The 25,423-nt window shown below is 41.5% G+C and overlaps 1 protein-coding gene across 1 annotated transcript in view; it reads left to right on the top strand.

The window, feature by feature from the left end:
* The window catches only part of UTRN (utrophin), a 619,010-nt gene that overhangs the window by 305,732 nt on the left and 287,855 nt on the right, over nucleotides 1–25,423 (top strand). Inside the window, exon 50 of the mRNA XM_045294578.1 lies at nucleotides 5,830–6,019. Coding sequence (XP_045150513.1) covers nucleotides 5,830–6,019 — 190 coding nt within the window. The remainder of the gene's footprint in view (nucleotides 1–5,829; nucleotides 6,020–25,423) is intronic.

Here is a 25,423-nt window from a genome sequence, read left to right as displayed (position 1 = left end):
AAAAAAAAAAAAGGCATACATCCAGGAATGAATTCTGGGCTCTCACTGAATCCTAGCTCCAACTTAAGAAGAGTTTGTTCTTACATCATGATCCTGCTTGACACCTGCCTTCATGGAATGATCACAGGAGATAAGGGTGCTATAGTAAAGTGTGGTGAAGAAAGTAGATGGTGCCTGGCTAGCAATCGGAATAGTGTCTGGGGTCTTAAAGGTTTGCATTCAAACAAGCAGCCATCTAAGCCAGGAGTCAACTAAGTCCATACGAAAGAAGCACACCAGCTTGTGTGATCCAAAGATGACAATTAGAAAATTTGAATATGGTAAAGAAAAAAGAAGCAGAGCTAAAATTATGAACATCTAATTTGAAGAAGGCTGTGGAGGACATTGGGAGCCCCAAACCCATCTGCAGAGTATCTAGTCAGACTAAGCCGCTGGCAGATCCACTACAGCCAAAGGCAAGAGTCCCAAACAGCCTTACTGTCAGGCAAAGACCATGGGAATCTTGATGATGCTGGGTCGAACTTGATTCTCGGCCAGTTGACCTCCCTATAGACACGACCTGACTTTGTACTGGCTGCAAGTATCTCATAGTTGTTCCGCGACAGAAATTGTTTCCCTGATGTTTTGAATGTCCATGGAGTTTTTCCTCCTCCTCGGGTGTATTTGTATTGTCTTTATACTAAGATGATCTTATCTTTAACCCTTTAGTGCGATTTGCTTTTTATTTTTGTTGGGTATCGCAGATGTGAAGCACAGGAGGAGTGGATGAGTAATCATGATAACTGATTCATGGGAGTGTAGGGAATGCAGGGGGCTGGGCGGCTGTGGATGGCCCATGAGGAGGGGACAGGGATCTTGGGAGTAAAGAGTGAAGGCAGGAGCGGGGAGGGAGCGCTAGAACGGAGTGTGCAGCTCATCTTAAAGGCGGTTCCAACGGGTGGCTGGTGGGGGAGATGCTCGAAGATTGATGTGTTGGTGATTGTACATTTCCCCTTGTTATGACTGAAGAATTGAACTCTTCCGTGGTATGATAGGTAAATTAAATGCCAATAAAACTGTTGTGGGGAAACATGAAGGTGGAGTGGGGAGGGAGCACTAGAATTGATTGTGATTACACAACTCATTTTAGGGGCATTTTAACCATGGGGGCGGGGGGATGACTGTACAATTCTCCTTGATATGATTGAACCATTGAGCCATTCAATTGATTGATAGCTAAGTTATGTGCCAATAAGATGGTTTTAAGAAGCGTCACAGTCATGAAGCTCCCAGGGGCAATTGCACGCTGTCCTGTAGGGCCACTCCGCGTCAGTGTCTACTCAGTGGCAGTGAGTTTGGGTATGGTTTTAGACCAATTACGGTAGCATATCATTTTCTTAAACTTGCCTCTCCCTTCCCTTTCCTCATCTTTAATTTTTTTACAGAAATAGATATTCAGTGTTGACATTATTATGCCTGTTCAAGCATTCTGACCAGTGAAGAACTGAGGTTTACTATAATTTTGTTTCCTCTCTATTTACTTTATGAGAAATTAATAACTGCCTTGTTTTATTGCCCAATTTTCTTTATCCCTACTGCTAATTTTCCTACCATTTCCAATAGTCTGACAGTCCAATTTTCCACAGAGTCGATCATGTTGAACAAACTGTCACCTCGCATGATATTTTGTCCTGCAGATTCCTCTTCAGGAGACACACTTTCTAGACCTGCTGTATGACCATCATCCTGGGTCTTGTCTTTGCTGCACCCCTCCCCCACCCCTGAGCTTAGAGCCTGTGCCTTCTGGATCCTGTGACTCCGGTTTGGTTTATTTTCTCATTCTGTCGGCGTGGAGTCTGTCGGATTTGTCCACGGAGAACCAGAACCCCTAGTAGATGGCACGAGGGTGATATGTCTGCTCTCCTAGGAGCCCCTTGGCGGTGCTGTCGGCTGAGCGCCGGGCTGCTAACCGCAGTCCAGAGGCTGCGTGAGGGAAAGAGGGAGCTCTGTGCCCCTGTAACAGTGTTCAGCCCCAAACCCGAGGTGGGGTCACAATGCGTTGGAATTGACTCCAACGCGGTGGGCTTGGCTTTCTCTTACCAGGAGCCGAGACCCCTTTGCTTCTCCCCTGGGTGGGAGCGCTCGTGTTTTCGTCTCTGTGATCTTCCTCTTTCTTGATTTACACTCTGAATGTCATGGGGGACATTGCCTGGCAGCTTCTTGAAAAGTGGTGTGTGGGAGGTAACTATAAAGGTAGATCATGATTAGATTGTCAGTATTCTTCAAAAAAAGAAAGAAAGAAAAAGTCTCGTTATAATTTTGTAACAGGAATTCTGAAGACCGTAAAGATAGAGAAGACCGTCTATTGTCCTCAGTGAGTTTACAGATCAGATGGACAGACAAGAAACCGTATGACAAAAGGAAGATTTCAGAGTGAAGCAAGTTCACCATCCAGGGACTTTGGAAAGGATATGTGTGATTGATTTCTGGATATCAAGTAGTACTGAGTTCTTATGGCCCCAGAGCAAGGGAATCTTAATTGGTAGGGGATGGTCTGGAGGAGGTAATCCTTAACTCTTAAAGGGCCCTCTGGGTGTGTGCATTTGTGTGCATGAACAAAGCAATGCATTGCGTTGTTTGTTCTAGCTCAGACTGTGGCTCTTGAGCCATCTGTAGCTCTGAATTAAAAATCGAAAAATTTCAAAGGATATTATTCAGATAATAGTGGTTTCATTTGTTTGTAAAAAAATATTTATGGCTCTCAAATACTTTTTAGATAATTGTGAAGGAGAGGATTGGCCCCTGTGCCTCACAAGTGGGTCGACCCTGTTCTAGAGAGAAAAGAAGGAGCCCATTTGGACTTGCCTGGGGTCTAGGAATTAAAACTGGATGATGGATCATGGAATACATTGAATTTCACGCTGGGTCATTTGAATTGAATTTGTTGTTTTAGATAACTGAGCAAAGATGACATGAGGCTGACAACGTTCCAGAAAGTCATATAAGTGGAACCCTAATAGGTAGTTGTTTTGTGTCTGACTTTTCTCTCGTTTAGCCGGATGCAGTTGATTTGCCGTCTTTGTTGCTTCTTCATCAGCTGGCTTATTGTCGAGCACTCTTCCACTGCACGCGTGTCTCACTGTTTCTGTAGCTACTGACCAGATGACACCATTTGCTTTGTTTCTAGATTTTGGTCGTTATGAACAAAGCTGCTGTAAACACTTGAGTACAGATTTATGCTTTCATTTCTCTTAGGTAATTATGTATGATGCTATTGCTCAGCTGTGTCCTAAGTGTATGCTTAGCTTTTCAACAGATCGGCAACTGTTTTTTGAAATGACTGTACCATTTTATATTCTTTCCTGCAACATCGACGAGTTTTAGTTGCTGTACACACTCATCAGCATTTATTGTAGTCATTTTGTAACAAAAAAGAAGCCACTCAGATATGTAATGATATCTCATTATCATTATAATTTACATTTCTGGATTGAAACAATGATGTTGAACATATTTTCATGTACTTACTAGCCATCGTCCATCTTCAATGGTGAATTATGTGTTAAAATCTTTCACTCATTTTTAAAGAATGTGTTTATCAAAATGATTCATGCTAATGATAAAGTAAAAAATTGCCAAAAAGCACAGATAACCACTGAAAATCCCTCTACTCACAAACAGCTGTTTTAATTTTCACCACATTTTGGACATTTCTTCCATTAAGTATAGAGATAGATTGGACAGGTGGATGAATGGATGCGTGGACAGACAGATAAAACATAAATTCGATCATATTCTTCATGATGATTTTTTCCCCTCCACACACCATAAGCACCTTTCAGCTGTTTTCAGGGTGGCCCCAGAGTAGTGCTCCCAGCACCCCTCTGAGGATCAGGGTCGTTTTCATCACCAGAGAGAGAACCAGCAGGAACATCGTTTTCCTCACCACTCCCAGCCTTGAGCCATTGCCAATTATTTTCTGTGGGCTTCCCTCTCCTGCATGTTTCACATACATGGATTAGAAAGCCATGTGGTTTTCTGTCTGGCTTCCTTCACTTAGCATGATGTCCTCCAGGTTTTTTCATGTTGTAGCATGCTCAGAACTTGCTTCTTCTCATCGCTGCACAGGAACCCCTGTGTGTACAGGCCATGCTGCTGAGCCTCTGGTCACCTGGTGACAAGTAGGGTTGATAGCCACCTTGTAGCTCTGAGAAGAATGCTGTTGTGAACAGTGGCACCCAGTGTTCTGTGGAGACACAGGCTTTTAACACTCGGGTTTAAATAGCAAGTGGAGGGCTTGCTGGTTCTCATGTTTTAATTGCCTTTTTATTTAGAAACGCCAAATGTCCAGTTAACAAGTGTGTCTGTCTTTAAAATCAAGTAATGTCAGGAGAGGTCATGGGTCAGAAGAGTTAATGTTGATGTAGATTTGATGAAGCGTTCATAAAAAGCTTGATTGTCTTCTAAGTATAATATTTAAGGAGTTTACAAAAACCAACCTACATTGGTTTGAATTGCTTAAAATTTTATAAAATAGACCCTATACAATTAGTTACTTCATCATAAGTTATCTCTTCTAATTTTATTCTTCATGGCATGCATTTAGTCAGTCATTTCATTCATATTTATAGATACTGTCTTTAAAGGGTGAGGTATCACACAAGTTTGGGATAAAGTATACTAATCTGGAATTATAATTTATAATATGTAATCATAATTGTTTTGTTATGGGGATGGGTGTGATTGATATTAATATTTGTCTCCTTCCTTTTCCATTTCACTGACTTGATGGGTTTGAGTCCAAAGTTGAGTAGAACTGTGTGTGCCCCACAGAGTTTTCAGTGGCTGATGTTCAGCCTTTCTTTCCAACTACTAGTTTTAGTTAGCAGCCTAGTACTTTTTTCCCCAACCATTTTATTAGGAGCTACTCCAGACCCTATATCATTCCATAATTCAGTCACAACCAGCAGTATTGTACAATTGCCATCATAACTCCCATCAGTTTTAAAACATGTTCTTCCTTCTTGAACTCCTTCATATCAGCGCCCTTCCCCCACCGCCTCCTCATACTCCTCAGGAACCCTTCTTCTAGTTATTTCCTCTGTAAGTTCACCAGTCTTGGAGTTCATATTACCAAAAAGCAGGCAAACACAACAAAGATTCAAGAATGCTGCCCGCCTTGACAAAATACATCAGAGATAAACCCCAATATGAAAAGCAATACGAAACACAGAAAGCATTTAAAAGCCGATCTAGCCCAAAGTATATCAGAGGGCAGATCAGGAGACAGGGTTTTAACTGTTCACGTCAAGTTTATCATTTTGATCTATGACAGTCATCTCTCCAAGACTCTCTTTTGTAACCGGTTCATTTTCATCCCTCAATTATGGTTCTAGGGAAATCGCGGGAGGCTTTTTCTCCTGTGTAGCTCTCGTAAATGTATTTTGGGCTCCACGGTCACCCATAGCCTTCTTCCAACCAGAATCTCACAATTTAAGCTCTGATCCTATTCCCTTCTTAGGCTTTGGATTATATGTTTACAATCCTTGGATCATGGATGTTGGTGTGCTTTTTCCATGTGGACTTAGTTGATATCTCACTTAAATGGCTACTTGTTTGGAACCAGCAGCCAGTACTTTGTTTGTACCACCCACAATGCACACTGCTGTTTCTTCAACAGTTGTTCAAGTGGCACATGAGTAACAACACCTCCCCACCCCCCACTGCTACCCTCCCGTCCCCAGATATTGTAGGTGACTTAAATAGAAGTTTCTTTGCAGATATCTGTGGATTTGTGTGTGTGTCGCACAGTAAGCAATGGAGCCATGCCTGTCATGTTGTCTCTTTCAGCATTGCTGACAGACAGACTACCTTGGAGGCTGAGCTGAGGACAGTGCAGGCCTCTCGTAGGGACCTGGAGAACTTTCTCAAGTGGATACAGGAAGCAGAAGCCACCGTGAACGTGCTTGCCGATGCCTCTCAGAGAGAGAATGCTCTTCAGGACAGTACTCTGGCCCAGGAGCTCAACCAGCAGATGCAGGTGCGTACCTGGGAAACGGCAAGCAGTCTCTGTGCTTTCGACTTGTCTGTGTGCGCGTGTGCTAGCCTTAAAAGAGAAGGTTGTCACCTTGCTCGCCGTTGTGAGATCCGTGCAGCCCTGGGAGCAATTTGTTACTTGAAACAAGACCTGTCACATTCGTTTACTTAATCATAGAGGGAAAAGCACCTTGGTTTCTGGAAGCATTACTTATTTAGACTCTTGGCTCATCGATACTCTTTTGTTTTCTTTTTTTGGGTGGCTGCACAACCCTGTTACAATTGGCCTTCTTGAATCCTAAATTATAAGTGCATTTTCCCTTCACTGGTAAGCTGTTCATTTTCCCACTTATTAGAAATACTTAGCATAAAAGTCACAAAGGCACGATAGCTTAGTTTACAGTGAAGACTATCAGCCTCCAGGGAGGGCACTGTTTGCATGCTGTTCCCTTGATTCCATGATTATCTGTTTGGGCTGAGGCTCCTGAGGTGTGACATTTCTTCATCAAGAACCGTGTTAATGCCAAACCTTCCCTTAAAGCATGGTTGAGTCTTCTCTTCTCCCCTCCTGTGACTGCTTCCCTGGGGCATCGTGGTTATGTGTTGGGCTGCCATGCAAAGGATCCACCGTTGGAAACCACCAGTTGCTCTTTGGAGGAAAGAGGAGGCTTTTTACTCCTATAAAGCCGTACAGTCTTGGAAACCCACAGGAGCAGTTCTACTTTATCCTGTGGCGTCGCCATGAGTCAGAATCAACTCAGTGGCACTGGGTTTGGATTTGGTTATTGCTGCTTCAATGACCTTGAACCACTCCTTTAATGTGTATAGAATGGCCTTCGCTTGCCATTAATAAGTGCTTTTTCCCCAGTGCTGTTCTAAGGCCATCTCCACAGGGAAGTCTCCTGGCCAGCTTATTTCTGTGGCTTCTTTATGTCTCCATTCGCGCACCATTTGACCATGGTTATTTTTGAGATGTTGACACAGGTTCAGTGGTTACCGCCTTTCCCAGTGGATCACATGATTATCCAAGGGGAGAGATGGCATTCCCACATACTGCTGCCTGCACGTCGCTCTGTGTGCAAACCCTGTAAATGGTTTAGGCCTTTCGGCCTTCATCTTACCTCTTTGAAGTTCAGGATGGTGGCCCCCATTGACTCCCTTCATGCACACTCTTTCCTCTTGTAATAGCCAAGGACCTTTCTCTGAAGCATGAATCTTCTGTGGCGATTGTAAGCTTTTTGGAACTGTTTTTGTTCTTAGAGATTTTTGCTGATTTGGAAATTGTTTTTATAGAGAAGTCGTCAAGTTAAAAAAAAGAAGCACCCTTTTGGGAAGAAATTTACTTACGACTTCTTCCCATGCACAAGCACCATGATGGTGTCTTTCTCTTGAGTTTTCCAGATTAATTTGACGGAACCCTTTGCCTGCGCACAGAGCTGTGAAGTGTGGGAACGGGTACGACGTGATGTTGATGTCCTAGCTTTTTTTTGTTCTCCATCTCTAGAACCGCATGTGCTAACCACAAATATTAATGGAGAAAATGTTTAGCAATTATCTGGCTTTCGATGAGTTATAGAGCGCTCCAGATGCAGATAGGTACAGGAATAATAATAATCACTTAAAAATGATAAGGCTAGTCTAGAAAGCTTGCCTGTAGTTAATTGACGTAATGGTGCTAACGTCATCAGATACTTAGTCTGGGCATTTAAATGTCATTGTTAGGTGCTGTTGAGGAAGTTCTGACTCACAGCAACTATGCACAGCAGAATGAAACATCTCCTGGTCCTGATGTGTGAGCCCATTATTGCTGCTCTTGAATAGGAAACTGTTTCTAGAAAATGAATGGAGTGGATTTGAAATGAACCTTAGTAATGAATAAGCACTAGCAAAATACAACCTTGCTTTTTATTTTAATAATGCTTTTTGGCACATTTTATTTCGGGATATTTTCTGACCATAGCCCAAACGCCTCTCAGTATTTAATGGATTTTCAAGCTATGGAAGGGATAAATGTAAACAAACAGCATCAAGAACAAAAGTTTGCTGGCTAAATGACTAAAATCCAGAACACTTATAATAACTGCTTCTCAAAAAGTATTTAGTGTTGCTAAAAGAATTCATTTTGGTTCTTAGGAAATATTAAAGAAATATTTATTAAGAGCTTATAAAAATCTCTTTAAGCTACAGATAAACACACATATTTGTTTTCATTGAGGATTTCCCTATATGTTTATTTGCATTATTTTCCATCCCCCTGATCCTTTATTAAATACTGTTTATTAAACACACACACACACACAAACCCTCTACATTTTATTTTTTTTAATCCATAACTTTATTTTGGGCACTTTATATAGGGTCACTATGAGTTGGCATCAACTCGATGGTGGTAAGTTCAAATTTTTAGTTTTATTAAATAGGCCAGTGGTTGTTGAAGAACTAGGATCTTTAACTGAGTATTTTTTAGGCAAGGGGAATTAATTTTACTCTTTTTTTTTTTTGTATTTGTGACTCGTGTCAGTGCACAAATGCTTAAAATTATAATTTTGGAAAGAAGTTTGTTGAAGGAAAATTAATGTACATGCATTTGAAATGACAAGATACATTTTGTCCTGCAGTGGCAGTGTTGGTGGATAGTCTGTGTGGACACCACAGATGAGGGATTAAGGATCATGCGAGAAGTGAACTCTGCATCAAGGGTCTTTGCAGTATTGCGCACATAACTCATTCACTGGTTATATGGCTTTGTGTCTTAGGAAGTTGAAGAAATTCTGACTCAGTCTGAGGTGAATATGAAGGATAGTTTGGAAACGCCATGGAAAATGAAGATTCATTTCGGAAAGATGCTGTGATGCAGGCCATTTCTGTTATGTATTTGTGTTACATTGCTCTGCTTCAGAGCTGGCAGGTTTTCATCCTCAGCAGAGCCAGTATCTGGAGAAAACTGCAACTTTTGGATGCTTGCAGCACAGAGAGCAAATCTGGAGAACTGAGCAGACCCCTCTGGGGTCGAACGACCCTTGCACAGGGGCCGCCTAAGACCATCGGAAAACATACAAATATTTCACAATATATAATTACATATTTTGTGGTTAAACTATGCTTTAATTATGTTCAATTTGTAACAATGAAGATACATCCTGCATATCAGATATTTACATTAAGATTCATAACACTAGCAAAAGGACAGTGATGAAGTAGCAACGGAAATAGTTTTACGGTTGGAGGTCACCACACATGAGGAACTGTATGAAAGGCTTGCGGCCTTAGGCAGGTTGAGTGCCTCTGTTACAGTGTGTCTTTTATACCAGGGTATTTTATATTTTATCCTAGTGGAAATGGGGAGAAGTCTTTAAAGTATATTAGCTTGAGCGTGATGTACTGACATTTCTACTCTATGTGCATCTAGCTGATGGCTTTATGGAGAATGGATTCCATCCAGGCAAGACTGGCATCAGGCCATCTCTTAGGAAGTTGTGTTAGCCGTCCAGGCCAGAAGTGATGAGGACAACAGCTGAGGCTTGGTGGCAGCTGACACCTGGTGACTGGCAAGCAAAGGCTACACAAGAGGGAGAGAGGGAGACATCAGAAAGATTGCCGGTGCTCTTAGGGCATGAGATTGGGACCCCAGGAGAAGAAAAGGTCTGGGCAGAAATTAGTGGGGTGTGTGATAGGATGGTAGGCTCCATTTTCACTATATTCAAATGCATTTGAGTAATCCCTAGGAGGAGGTCCCTGATGAATTCATTTTTTAGACAATACACCACAATCAGCTTGGCTTATAAAAATTATTTTCTCACAGTTGTGGCTGTTGAAAGTCTGAATTCAGGGTGTCATCAGGGACAGGTTCTCTCTGAAGGATCTTGGGAGTAGGACTTCCAGTTTCTGGAACTTGGTGTTCCTGTAATTGCGGATTCCCACTGCAATCAGTGCCTCGGTCTTCACACAGCATTCATTCTCCCTGTGCTTCTCACAGCTGTGCCTGCTCTTCCCATAGGGCACACCTAACGCACTACGACCTCACATTCATGTAACTACTTTTACCCGCAAAGACCAGATTTCGAGAGAATGACACCTTCGCACATACCTGGTGTTAGGACGTCAACAAATCTTTTGGGAGGCACAATTTAACCCAAAACACCCAGTATGTCTTTCTTATTCTGGGTCTGTATTCAGATCCAAAAATTCAGCCAAAGATGTAGAGACTTATTTTTTGCTTTTGAGTGAAAACCTCCTACTATTGATTTGCCAACCATTTTATTGTTTCAAATGCTTATTCTTCAGTTCCTTGACTGCGTTCTGGGACATTATTATTATTATTAATTAGATTTTAAAATTTAAGTTTTAGATTTTAGTACCAATTGATTGAGATGCTAGATTCTTTCCTAAGTAAAACCCTCTTGAACTGCCGTTGTAATTGGGTGGCTGATGTAATCGGTGACTGTTTAATTCTCTAATAATTAGTATGCTGGGCTTATTCTATTTTCATTTCCAGTGTCCCTTTTGAGCAGAATCTTCATCATCTTGTTCCATGAGTGTGGACTTTCTTATTTAGATTGTCTTAGAGCCTCTCAAACCCAGTATTATATTTACAGGTAGAGTGTGGAGTCATGACCTGTCTCATGAAAGCTGGCCCCAATACTGGTTCAGGGACAAGAATCATGACCTCATGTTTAATTCTTTTAAATGATAGCTTATTGAGGCATGAGTTATATCCACTACAGCTCACTCCATTGAAATGTGCCATTGAATGGTTTCCAGTACTTTCACAGACTCATGCAGCCAATACTTAACAGCCAATTTAAGAATCGGTTCATCACCCCAAAATGAAGTCCCATGCCCTTTACCCTAGCCTCCACCCCACAACCACTCTACCCTTTCTGGTCTAAGAGATCACTGCGACCTTAATTTCTTTCCCTGTTTGTTGACCTCAGAACCCGGTCAATTCAATGACATCATTAACAGTACCTCAGCTGAGCTTGGCCTTACACAACTTTCTTGACGTTGGTAGCTGAGCCAGAGGGAGGCAGTAGAGATTCTCAGTAGAGACCTCTGAGGGGAAAAAAAAACCAGAAACCCACAGAGCCCTGCGGGATAAACACAGCTCCGTGATTGTGGACCCGTAAAGGACTTTTCATCCTGCAAAATAAAATACGGAGAAGGCAGTGGCGTCAAGGAAGAGAAACAAATACTTTAAAACACCCCTTTGGCAGACAGTCAGCTGCTTGGGCCCAAAGAAACACATCATAGGCACTCTTCCTTGCATAAGGTGGCCTCTCTAAGTTATTTCTTCTATGGAATCATGACAGTGGTAGAGAACGGCTATTCATTTGAGCAGGACACTTGTAACTAGAAACATGGGGTCCTATTTCTGCCCCTTGACCCCGTCATTGGTGACTTTGCTCACCTGTGAAATAAGGAATTGTATCTCTGATCAATACTTCAGTCCAGCTGATAGTTGCACAGGCCTTCCTGCCAGTAACATGTAACACACGTGTTCTAGTGTGGACACATCCATGGAAAAACGCAAACTTCAGATGATCACGCGGCGCACTCATGGCCTTAGAGAGTTCTTGCACGGAACGTTAAGGCATCTTGATGGCAAACGAAAGGAGATCCTGAAGCCGCTGTGACAAGGGCATTGCCATCATTGGGAAAGCTCAGTGGTCAGTTGCAGACTTTATTGTTTGGCCATCACGTTATCTTTTCAGGGGAGGAGTCTTGACTTGCATCTTTCTCCTGGGCTTTTTCCTGGGCAGCGGGTTGAGAGCCTGCTGGGCAGCTCTCAGGAGGCTTAGGGAAAACCCCATAAGGCCCCCCTCCCCCCAGGTATTCTTTTGTTTGTGTTTGTGTGTTTGTTTGGGAGGTCTTGACCTGAGCCCTGCGGGAGGTGATAGAGCATCGCTGCCTGCCAGAGTCGGTACCCTCTGCTCTCCCCGGGATGTCTAGCAGGTTATTACTCACTCATCCCACCGAGCACACTGCCAGCGCTGCATCCAGTCTGGGAGGGACCGCATCTCCCTGGGATGAGAGCGTGATTGCCACTTTCTCCATCTGATCCAAGGCGTGCCCTGTGCTGCTCCAGTGATCTGTTCCCAGGAGAGGGCTGCTTTGTATCTGGGCTTTCTTAATATCCTTTTTGGTTCCCGGAGCGTACTCCTCTCGGCAGCAGGCAGCGGCTGGCTGCCCCACAACTTGCTTCATTTTCTGCCCACGACGGACTGGCTGAGCGAGCGCGGGCATCTGCGGGGGGGCTTCCCCGTGTGGCGTCGATACCGGAGGTTTACACTGAGAAGAAGTTGAAGGAGGAACACCCGCCTCTCCTCCCACCCGGTACCTCAACCCCTGTCTCTTCCAAATGCCTTCTTGGAAGCGAGCATGCTCAGAGAACTGGCAAATCCTGGTCTAGTGGCCAGGAGGAAATGATTATTGCTCTTCATTTATAATGCAAATTCGGAGGTGCCTCCAGAAGTGTTGTAAACTTAAAATGATGGCTGTGGTGAGAACGTCGCTGCAGAAAGTTGTGGTTTTGTTGCATCGTTTGCAAAGGATGGCAGTTTCTTCTCCCCGGTATCAGAAGCTCTGTAAGGTAATTGAGTGATTGCAAATAAGGATCTCGGGTGTCTGCTCATGGTACTGATTCAGGCTCAAACAACTAACCTCACAGGATTCCTCTCAGGGAGAGGTGCCTTAGCAACTGATGGTAAAGACTGAAAGTGAACCGCTTTAATTAAAATTTGTTTAGGAGTCAGAAGTAAGTGCCGCTTATTTTATTTTGTAATTGTCAAACGCCTCGTCGTCTGAGATGTGCTGCTGAACTGTTTGGAGAACATATGTCAAAACCACATTCATTAAGACCTGTTACCTTCAGGGTGCTTTGCTGTGTCTTGATATGGTACAGGCTCGATTATTTTTATGTAATTTTCAGGACATGTGGAAGATGCGTTTACAGTCATCTTTTACTGGGTTGCTTAAAAACTGTCCTTCCGTATAGATAATTGCTTTTATTTTTCAGTTAAAAATGTACATATATTTGAAAAGCTGTGAGATGTTGTCATCTCTTTCACAAAAGATACTTCTGTGTTGTTGAAGCTCCATGTATCCGAGTTGAACTTGAACTAAATGTCAGTTGGATAGGTGGGTTAGGTAGACTTTCAGAAGGCAACTTGTTTGACAGTTGCAAAATGCAGCCAGATATCACACCAGCTTAAACTTAAATCATTCACGGAGCGCTGCTGTATCTTTGTGAAAGTTTTGCTATATTTTGGTTCAGCATTTGGCCAGCAGTAGGAGTGATTTGATGGCAAAAGGAAGGAAGGAATTGGAAAGCACTGTGTACAGCCCCACGGTTGTCACTGTCGTCTGTCTGTCTGGGTATCATTTCCTCCAGCTCTTAGAGAATGTATGTAGCCTGCTGCCCTGTTTTGCTGCCCCAACTCATTTGTCAGGGGAATGGCTGCCTCCAGGTCAATATTATTGTTTCTCATGATGTAAAATGAGGCATAGCCAAGCAATGCAACTGTGCTTACATAGCGCTCAAATGGAAAAAAAACAAAATTTAGTTAATCTTATTGGCATTTCTTCAGTTGGGCCAATTAAATGTTTGGCTGCAACTGTTTTAAAAAAAATTTTAGAAGACAGGTTATAGTAGTGGGGAGTTGAGAAATACTTTGCGGGAATGCTTAAGAGTTTTTGTTTTTGCTTGTGGAAGAAGTTAATTAAAGCTGAATGTTAATTATTCAATATTAGTTGCCAAATTTAATAAACATAATGATTTCACTATGCTGTTTGAGCTCATTTCAGTGAAGACATTTATTTTGCTGAAGCATAAGTTGCTATTTCACAAAAAGGCAGTTTTGTGATTAGAGGAGCAAAGCTTATTTTAAAAAGCAAATGATTGCTTTTTGAGTGACAGCTATGAAGATGCACAAAGCATCTATTTTCTAGCTGGGTCATTCTTCTGTCCCATTTGCTTGCATGCTTTCCAAACACCAGATATTTACCTCAAATCTTGCCATCACGGTATTAAGTTAGTGCACAGTTATGGACACCAATGGAAATCATGTATTTGAGACAGTTCATCAGTTTCATATGTTGAAATTACCCATATAAGCAAAAGTGAAGTTACCAGAGTCTTTGCATAAATTAAATCCCACTCAAAACTACACTTGGGGTGCAGATGCTGAGATGTATGGTTTCCTAATAAAGCATTCAAACACATGTTTAGAACAGAAAGTACCTTTTGTCTATTTTAGAAAATGAAATCGATGTGATTTACAGTTGAAATGTTATCTTCCACATATTCTTTTCAAATTATGTAAAATCAACAACTGCGGGCTAGTGAAATGAAAACCAGTTCCAGGTCTCTCCAGCAGGTGTCAGTGTAAGTCAGTGATAGATGAGATTTCAAATCCGGACATTGGAAACCAGATTGGGAATTGGCACAGAGATTAGGAAATATCTGAGCTAGCAACACATTGATTTGGTATGCATGGTTTTATTTTGAAAACTTACTTTTGTCCATGATGTATTTCAATGCATACGATAATAGATAGAACTTAGTTGCAGCATTAAATGTTAATTCAGTTGCCATGTCAGTAAATAATTCTTTTTGATGAGAACATTTATCATTCTAGCTATGCCAGCAGAAAATACTGTATTTCTAAAAACTGTATTTTAAGTATCAGTAACCTGTGTTTAATTCCTCCATGTGTGGATAGGCTTGGTATTTATTTGTTTTAAGGAGCTATAAAGCCCCATAAATTGTAAAATGCGACATGATTTTGTCTCTCCTTATACCACCTACCGTCTCTAAATATAACTTCTTAGAAAGGAAATGCTGTAAATTTCAGTATTAACTGAAACCTAAACCCACGGCCACAGAGTCTATTTTGCCTCATAGCAACCCCGTGAGACAGACTAGAGCTGCCCCACAGGGCTTCCGAGGCTGTAAATCTCTTTGGAAGCAGACTGGCACATCTTTCTCCTGTCACGCAGCCTGGGGTTGAACCAGGAATTTTTTGGTTCACCGCTGAGCGTTTTCACCACCGCACCTCATTTTCAGCTATGCCCTGTAAAGATAAGAGGCAGTCTGGTGTCAATACATTTCCAGGACGAAATGAATGCTACCCCAAAATGTTGATGATTTAAAATTCATATCAAAGCTGGAATGCCATGCCTGTTGGTAATTCTCTCCCCTCTGTACTTCCGAGTTAAGATCTCGTTTTACGTAGGACATGGTATATGTGATTTCTAAGGGACTTTCTCCCAGTGGCACTTTGGGTTTCTTTGCATGCTTTCATAAGTCTTTGTCTTCAGAAAGCAATTGATGTGATACGGAGTTGAAAATTTCTGTAGAATGTTCTCATTCCATGGTTTATTTTCCCCCTGCATGTTTGTTGTGTGTATGTGTGTGTGTTGGGCACGGGACGGAACGAGGTACGAGACTGCACACAGTTTGCCCGCTCCCAGGCTTTTTACCCATTCATTTGCGTTCTTTGCCTCTCATTAAAAAACATTTCTTCCTGGTTATACATTCCATAAAATTTGGGCAGGAAATGGCCACCCAAGTGCTGCTCACATGAAGATATAATTAGCAGCATTGAAATTGCCCTGAGGACCTAAAATTACCTTGCACTGTATGGTCATTTGTCCAGATTTGGTTTTGATTTGCCTACTTACTTTTAAATATTACTGTCCGTAAGAAATAATTTTTCTAATAATTGAGCAAAGTTGACTGTCATTGATTAAGAAATATAGAAGACTTTATTGCTATGTGATTATTTGATCACTAAAACGTTGGATTAAAATTTGATTGAGTTTATTTATGTTCAGTTACAAAAGCATTTCCTATGTCCTCCTGTTTTGCTTCATGCCAATTTCCACTTAAAAATAAGAATTGAGAACATGTTAAGTAATTGTTTCGCAAAGTGGATTGGTAGATGAGCCATTATAGAGAAAGAAGAAAAGTGGAAAAATAATTTGTGTTGTTATGAGTGGAGGCCTTCATGACTGTCACATGTTTAGTGTTGATTTAAGTCGTATAACTTCTGTTTGCTTACATGGCTTACTCATCTTCAACTGGTTTTCCTTATGTGGTCCTACCAGTAAACACATTACTGTTGTTGTTGGGTTAAGTGTTGGTGAGCCTCTTCAGACTCGGAGTGACCACCTGTAGAACAGAGCAAAGCCTTGCTTGGTTTTGCCCCAGCCTTTCGGTTCTTGCTATCTGTGAGCCCCCTGTGGCAGCCACTCTGCCAGTCCATCTCCTTGAAGGTCTTCCTACTTTTCACTGGCCCTCTGTTCTACCACGGGTGATGGGTCCTTTTCCGGGAACATGCCCCTCGGATAACATGTGCAAAGTACATGAGATGACGTCTTGTCTTATCAACTTCTTTTGAGGTTCACCTAGCTGTACCTCTCCCAAGAGGTATTTCCTCGATACGTGGGCAGTTCATGGTCTATCCTTTGCCAACATCATAATTCAGATGATTCAGTTCTTCTTTGGTTTTCCTTACTCACTCTCCAACTTTCATATGCATTTGAGGCAATTGAACACAGCCATGGCTTGGATGTAGTCTTCCAAGTGACATCGTTGCTTTCTAACACTTTTAAGAAGTCTTCAGTAGACTTGCCTATTCAGTGTGTGGTTTGCTTTCTTGACTGCTGCCTCCCTGGGTGTTGATTGTGGATGCAAGTATAACAGAATCCTCGATAACTTGAATAAGTTATTAGGCTTAGTCATTTAAAATTATATACATAAACCTACTGCCTTCGAGTCAATGCCAGTGCTAGCGCCAAATCTGATATTAAGTATCAGTGGAGAGTGATTTTGTTCTTACTTTCTACTCTGTCTGCTTGCACCTTCAGTTGATCTTTTACTCTTTGTTGGCTGCATACACCGTTTCGTTGGCCATTAGATATAAACGTGCGTGAAACCCTGCCTTTCCAGCCAGCTCAGGTTTTGTGGACAGTGCTGACTGTCAAAAGTCGTTTTTGGAAAGTCAGGTGTGTGATAACCAGAGAAGCTGCCCTCTTGGTATTTTGAAGACTTGAGAGAGACACCCCACAAAGCTGGATCTTTGTGTGTGTGTGTGTGTGTGTGTGTTTCACATGTGCTCAATAGAGCTCTTGGATGTTCACAGTATCATCGCACCCATGATTGAGCACCAAGGGTACACTGAGTATCTGAACAGGTTTTCAGATTCATCCATGGAGTAAGTTTACATAGTGTTTTTCATCTAAGTGTGCTGTCCTTTTATGAAAACCTAAATAAGCTTGAATACCATATATACTCAAGTATGAGCCGACCCAACTGTCTGCAGAAGCACCTACTTTTACCACAAAAACCGCATTAAAAATGTGCTGGAAAATCTCGGCTTATACTCAAGTATATATGGTATATGCTTTTTAAGAAAACATGGACTAGTGTTGATTAAGGACAATTGATTCTCCTTTTCATATAGTTAAAATTTATATTTCTTGTCACTAAGTCTTCCACTCTTTTTTTAAGGTGGAAAACTGTTATTCTTGAATAATGAAATCCTCAATTGTTCTGGGAAGGTACAACTTTAGGTGTCTTGACCTGATCCTGAAATTTTATATATATATATGCGCCAGTTCTCAGAATCCACAGATACTTACCCAAACCCAAACCCAGACCCAGCGCCATCAAGTCTGTTCCTACTCACAGTGAACCAAGGTAGGGTTTCTGAGGCTATAAATCTTCAAGGGAGCAAATAGCATCATCTTTCTCCCGTGGAGCTCCAATGGATTCTAACGCCAATCTTGCAGTTAGCAGTCCAGCACTTACCCAACAGCACCCCCGTCCTCCTTACGGAGAGCCAAGCTACAGCTATACCGTGAGCCAGAGAAAAAATCAACATGGCCCTCTGTCCTGGAAGTATACTCACACTTGATCATATGAAGTACTGTTGGCCCCTGGATTCAGGAGAAATTCATGGTTTGGTTAGAAAATGTAAAAGATGAGATGTAGTAGGGAAAAATGCCAGCTACAGAAGGACTTGACTACATCTAACTCATCTCCTTGACTACATCTAACCCATCTCCTTGACTACATCTAACTTATCTCCTTGACTACATCTAACACATCTCCTTGACTACATCTAACACATCTCCTTGACTACATCTAACACATCTCCTTGACTACATCTAACCTATCTTCTTGACTACATCTAACCCATCTCCTTGATGATATCTAACACATCTCCTTGACTACATCTAACCCATCTCCTTGACTACATGTAACCCATCTCCTTGACTACATCTAACACATCTCCTTGACTACATCTAACGTATCTCCTTGGCACTGAGGTAAGCTCAGGTTGCCTCAGAGCTGTGGGACTAGCAGGACAGATGGTTTCCCTCCCTGGTATTGTGTATGGTTGAGTCGGTTCCAACTCATATTGACCTGATGTGGCAGTAGAACTGTCCCATAATGCTTTCTCAGGCTGTAACATGTATAGGAGCCGGCTGCCGGTATTTTCCTCCAATGAGCGGATGGTGGGTGAGCTGGTGGCATTTTGTGCAGCAGCCACATGCCTGCTCACTCTGCCGCCAGCCTTTCTGTACTTTCTCTGCTGCCAGGACCTGAGCCACTACTGTTAGAGTGACATGTTTTCTTGTGACTTCCAAAAACAATAGTACTATTTTTGGTGGCTCTCTACATTGTTTTGCCATAGCTCTTAGAATTAATGTTTATCTCAGAATTTAAGAAAAATAGTGTTTTAATCGACTAGCATTTTGTTCGTCAGACTTGCATACCGACAATGACTTTTCGCTAAAAGCAGTATAATTAGACCTGATGTAATACTTTGCTGCTAAACGAAAAAATAATTAATGCCACTGTAAGACTGCCTTTTAAATAGTTCTTTCAACTGCAAGGCTAACATTCTTCTGTAGGCAGATCTAGCACAGTGATACTTGTCCAAGTCAGGAGCAAGCAGAAAGCCCTTCTGCCTGTGAGGTGGAGAGCATTCTTGAGATGGTTAAAAAGTTCCCGTAACTTTAGGGCACTGCGTGCGTGAAGGGAAACAGCGGATGGTGTAAGGTATGAAAATAATAACAACTTAAAATGTTTCAAGGGTTCACAAGGGTGAGGGAGGGAAGGAAAAAAAGCTGATTCCAAGGGTTTAAGTCGAAAGAAAAAGTTTTGAAAATGAAGATGACAGCATATGCACAAATGAGCTTGATACAATGGATGCATGGATTGTTATAAGAGCTGTAAGAGCCCCCAATAAAATGATTCATGTAAAGGGGGAGGGCATTGCTTAATAATGCTGACTGCATTGTTGGTGGTTTTTCTGAGAGACAAAGTTGATCACATTCTGAGTGGATATTGCCAGGATATTCCATGCACAGACTGTCTGTTCCCTCTATTTGCGATGAGCTTCTCTTCGTATATCTGGTGGTTGATTTTTAGCTCTCTGAAGCCAGCTCTTAGAGCGCCTGCTGTGAGGATGAAGCCTAGCGAACACGCCATGCCATGGTGGCTTTCGCAGTTTCACAGTTCCCTCATCTCTGGGCGAGGCAGACGAGCACACAGAATTGGAATGGGTAGGTAGAGTGCATCTGAGGGTTTCTTGTGACCTCTCTTCCAGTTTGCTAGTTTTTTGGGACTCTAAAAGATGTTAATAAAGCTCACTGATAAAACCAGTAGTGCCTCTTACTGCTTTAATAAATGTATGAAATGAAAGCATCGTTTAGTACAGTGTAAGCAAGCATTTTGGAAAAACATCAACCGGAAGAAGGCGTTCAACTCTTTCCACAATAAAGTATAATTTTGCTTTTGCTTTAAGCAGATTAAGAATAAAGTGGTTGAGTACAGCAATTAAATAAGGGTGAGTTTTTAATGGGAAAATATATTATAACTCCTCAAAAGGTTTGCCTATGGTTTTAGTGTTTCAGATGTTACTGTATGTAGTTCTCATTAATACATATATAGTACTAATGAAATTGTATTATAGTTTCTCCTTATGAGGCAGGTTGGGAAGAAATTGGCATTATCCCCCTGAAACAAATGTAGGAGCTAGTTTTTAAAATCGGCAGTTTAATGAAAATGCCAGTAATTGCTCAGCTAGTCTGTACTGTAACTTGTATTAAAAACAAGTTATCTGATTCTAGATCCAGTGCGCCAACCATTAATTTCAACTTGCTCTTTTTGTTAACTGACATCACGTTGGCTTCAACTCGTAGCAATAGCCCTCCTGCACAGACAGGCGGACCGCTGCTCCATCTTGCTATCCTCACAGATGTTACTCTCTGTGGACCCACTGTTGAAGCTGATGTGTCCACCCGTTTCTCAGGGTCTTCCTCTTCTGCTGCCCCTCTACTTACCAAGCATGGTGTCCTTTTCCAGGGGCTAGTCTCTCCTGATAATAGGTCCAAAGTACCGGAGACAAAGTCTTGCCAACCTTTCTGCTGAGGAGCCCGCTGGCTAGACTGCTTCAATAACCTTACCAACACCGTATGCCAAAGGCACCATTTTTCATTGATTTTTCTTCTAAAATGTTCAGCTTTCCTATCAAATGAGGGCATTGAAAGTACAAGGATCTACATGTGACCTCCTCCCTGGGGGAAGGACAACAGAAAAGCGGGTGAAGGGAGATGCTGGAAAGGGAAGGATGTGACAAAATAATAATTTATAAATTATCAAGGGTTCATGAGGGAGCGGGGAAAATGAGGAGCTGATGCCAAGGGCTTACGTGGACAGCAAATGTTTTGAGAATGATGAGGGCAGTGAATGTACAAATGTGCTTTACACAATTGATGTATGTATGGATTTTGAGAAGAGTTGTATGAGCCCCTAGTATGATTAAAAAGAAAAACTATTGAAGAAAAAAAGAGAAAAATGTAAGATTAATTCAAAGTGCAAGGAAAGAAATTAAGAAGGTATAAGGATGCTCTATTCCATGCTTTTCTGCCTATAAAAAGTTGTTTTTTTAAAAAAAAAGAAACTACCATGGTTTGGGTCAGGTGTACACCTTAATCCTCAGAGTGACGCCTTTGCCTTGAACATCGTAAAGAGGTTTTTTTTTTGCTGCAGATTTCACCAGTAAAATGCATCCTTTGATTTCTTCATTGTTATTTCCATGGGTGTTGATAGTGGATCCCAGTGAAAGGAAATCCTTGGCAGCGCCATGATTTTCTCTATTGATTGCGATGTGGCTTCTTGGTCCAGATTGAGGATTTGTATTTTCTTGATGCAGAAGTGTAATCCATATTGAATTCTGTAGCCCTGGGTCTTTAGGGGGAAGTCAGGGCTTCAAGTACTCTTCCCTGTCGTCCAGCGCGGTTGTACCATCTCATCTGCGTGCCAGTGTGAAGGAATCACCTAATCCTGATCCTTGTTTTCCGTAGACTCCAGCTTTTCAAATGATTTGCTTGGCACACAGATTGAATAAATAGGGTAAAAATGTACCATAGAAATACACAATGCTGATGCACACTTTCCCTGAATTCGAACCCACAGTATCCTCTTGTCTTGTTCAAATGATTGCCTCTTAGGGGGTGTCCAGGTTCCACAGAAATACAACGAAGAATTCTAGAATCACCATTCTTTGCAATGCTACCTCCAATTGGTTATGATTCACATAGTCAAAGACCTTTGCACCGTCAATAAAAGGTCACCATCTTTCAGATAGCTTTAACACCATACCTGCCCCAAATGTGACCTACACCGCAGAATATCCAGAAAGAGAGATCATGCTAGCTAGGTAGTGCATATGCTGTCATTCTAAACTATCTTTGGGCATTTCATTGTCTAAAGAAATGTAACCTTCCCTCTAAGATGTAGGCGATTGAATCCTGGAACATGAAGAACTGTTGGGAATTCATTTTATTCAGAATTTCATTTCACAGTGAGGTAACAGATCATTGGTATTTTATTGCTGTTTGCTTTGTGGTGAGAAAGTATACTAAGTAGTTGAAAAAGAATGAGATAGTCTTTCAAAACTATTTTGGTGTTTGAATTCTGGTATGAAATTTTAAGAGATCAAAATTTTTTTCCTAGTTTAAATGTATGTGATAGATTTTTTTTTTAAGGAGTCATTTTTCTTTTAAAGGGCTGGTTCATTTTGATGTAAATTAATGTAATTGGTTTTGTTTTTTGATTCATAATTTACATTTATTCACCAAACCTAGTTCTCTAATACCCCAGTGCCACTTCCTAGCGTTATATTTAAGAGTATAATCATTCCTTAAAACAACAACAACCTAAAAACCAAGACTTAACTACTTTTCTAGACAGGATCATTTTATTAAAAAAATAAAAAGATTTTTTCTTTACACTTCAATTCAAAGAGCTTGGATGGCTGTTCTGCGCCAATGGTATGTACAAGGAACATATGCAGAATATGCGACATTACATTTTCCAGGTAAAACAAGGCATTTCAGTTAATTTATTGTGAGGGTATTTTAATGGAAGTAAGGGGGTCACACTAAGATAGAATCAGACTGTGCATTCATAGAGTCTAACTTTCCTATTTGCCCGTGACGTGACCTTGGGCAAGTAACCCCAGTGTCGCGGATTCCTTTTTTTGGAAATGAATGTTGAATTAGTTCATTTGACACTGTTTTTCCCAGAGCTGTTTTGACAAGTAACTTTATAGAGATAGAAAGGTGTGTCCATATGGATGCATAATGGTAAAAAGGGAGCCTGGTACATAATTAAAGCCATGTGTCCTGGCTCCATGTGTTGTTATCACTGGGTGGTTCATGGGAGGTGGCTCCTATGATGGCCCTGACACAGTGCCCTGAACATCGACACTCTCGTCGTTGTCCTTACTTTACCATGGAGTGACCTTTACAGTAGATTGCATCCACCCAGGCAGCTTTTCCAAAGTATTCATGCCTCGCCGACTTTGACTTACTGGCTCTGAACTCAAAACCTACCCACCCACGGTTAAGACCTAGTGTTTACAGAGATGATTAATTTTTTTTTAAGGTGGATTCCATTTGCCTGTAGTTTTCTCTGAGACTCAGCTCGAGGAAGAAGTGCCTTCCTCCCTTGCCCAGCCAGTTGGGGCCAGAGACGGTGGTTAGACGAGTAGTTCCTGCCAAATCTGGGTTCTTCCGGGTTATTGATGAGCTTCCCACCAGCGCTAAAAAGCGATTGAACCAACCAGGAAGCAGATACCATGCTGATCGACAGAAAGCAGCACATTAAAAAAGAGTCCTGCTTCATTACCAGGAAGTAGACAGTCAGGGAAGGAGTCATCTCTGTCGAGGCTGATCAAAGAGGAAAACACAAACATGTTTGCTTATCGAATGGCATGAAATACTGGGATGCCTTTCTTAACATTAAAAAAAATTATGCTTCTTGATGCCATCAATTTTGAGTTTAAATTCACCTCAAAACAACTGGTTTTACTGGGTTTTTTTTAATATCGATCTATATTAATTATATTCTTTTAGAGGGGAAATACTATGTTTGGGATAAAATACTACAGAATGAGGGACTGCTTTTCAAGGTAAGATTTTACAAGCCTGTGTATGGTCAGAAAAATGGGAACTGAGTTATAGGAAATAATAACTTTGGGTGGAAAATATTTATCTCGGACAGTATTCATTCTTGGTTCAGAATTTCAAGAGACCCAAGTGCGTGTGCGGGCCATCCGGAGACATGACATGGTCACTATGTGGAAGCAAGGGAGGTAGGTACTGTTAGCTGTGTAGATTTCTTCCGAGGTTTAATAATCTTTCATTGGTACATTATAATTCAAGATAGTTCTTCCATGCCATACAATATTTCTTATATTGTTATTTTTCTTTAACCCTGTAAATAAAATTCCATTAAGTGGCCACCTTATAATTTCTGCAGGCGCTCGAGGATGGGTAAATAACTAGGTTATTATTCTGTAATGATGGATCTGTATTGGATTCCCTCATAAATAATTGACTATACCCAGATTATTTCCGTGATTCATTTTTAGAGTTGAAATAATGAGACCAAAAGGAGCTGAGCATTTAAAGTCTTTTTAAAAAAAATACATTTTTGATTCAGGCATATAATGTGTAAAACAAAGTTTGAAGCCATTGTCACCATTTCAGTTGTACTGTCTAATAGTATTAATCACACTCACAGGTCAGACAACTATTACCAATGTCTCTATACCGTTCTCATCACCTCAAATAGTCATTTTCCTTTTAATAAACTTAGAGGTTGTTAAGAACATAAGAAGGAATGATACGTTCTGATTTGAAGGTGTCAGAGAAGAGTTTACAGAAAAGGCATTTTCTGACATACATCTTGAGAGTTAGATAGAGTTTTCATAGATAATTCTTGGAACAGATAACTAAATTAATGAAACTCAAAGCTCGCTGCCATTGAGTGAGTTCTAAATCATAGTGACCCTATAATAGCATGGGTTAAAACTGCCCTTGTGGGTTTCCAAGACTGTAACTCTTTTTTTTTTTTGAAACCCTGGCATTATGCTCCGCCCAGTTCCCAACCACACCAGCATGCCTAATGGTGCTGGCTTCTTGGGGTTTGTTAAAGGCTGCAGCTCTAGTCCTGTCTTCCCTCCCTCGGCTCTGAGCGGGCCTTTTTCTGTAAAGAAGAGCCTCCCCCTGCTCCCAGGGGATGAAGGACATCAGTATTGGCATCTGCCTGCATCTCTTGGTGTCTACTAAGAGCAAAACCAAGCCCACCCCCAGCAAGTAGATCCACCGCATGGCCAGGGTGACCGCATAGGACAGTGCCGCTGTCCCACAGGGCTGGCGCTTCCTCTTGCAGACTCCTGACCTCTGGTTTCCCTTTGCAGCCGAGCACTTACCCTTGTGCCACCCCAAGACTGTAACTCTTTATGGGAATAGAAAGCTTTGCCTTTCTCCTGCAGAGTGGCTGGTGGTTTTGAACTGTTGACCTTGTGGTTTGCAGCCCAGTGTGTAACCACTGTGTCACCAGGGCTCCTATGAATGAATAAAAACGTAGCATAAAACTTGGCACTGCATTTAGAGATGGTTGGATGATACTTGATGTTCATTAATTTCCATCTTAACTAAAGTAAGGATTACTTTTTTGAATGCCAAGGATCTGTTGGGATTTTGACTATTTCTGAAACATAGGCCCATTTTAAAGTAAATATGTTGTGAACATTGAAGATCATGTATCACAGACAGCATTCCCTACTCATTGTCATTGAGCTGGTTTGACTTGCGGTGATTCTACCGGACAGATGAAAACTCCATAAAGTTTCTGTGTGGGAGCTGACAGCCTATGAACCTTGTGGTTAGCACCCCAACCCTTAGCCCACCAAGCCAACAGGACTCCTTACAGAGAGAATTACCAAAAGGATATTAAAAATATATTCACATTGTAACTATCTCCAAGTGCATATTCAATAACTGAGATAATGATGCATTTTAAACAAGGCTGGAAAATCATTCA

Source organism: Echinops telfairi, unplaced genomic scaffold (assembly GCF_000313985.2).
Source record: "Echinops telfairi isolate 266 unplaced genomic scaffold, ASM31398v2 ScPeMD7_3533;HRSCAF=4204_0, whole genome shotgun sequence".
Taxonomy (NCBI): Eukaryota; Metazoa; Chordata; class Mammalia; order Afrosoricida; family Tenrecidae; genus Echinops; species Echinops telfairi.
Note: the sequence above shows the minus strand (reverse complement) of the source record. Positions and strands in the feature narration are given on the sequence as shown.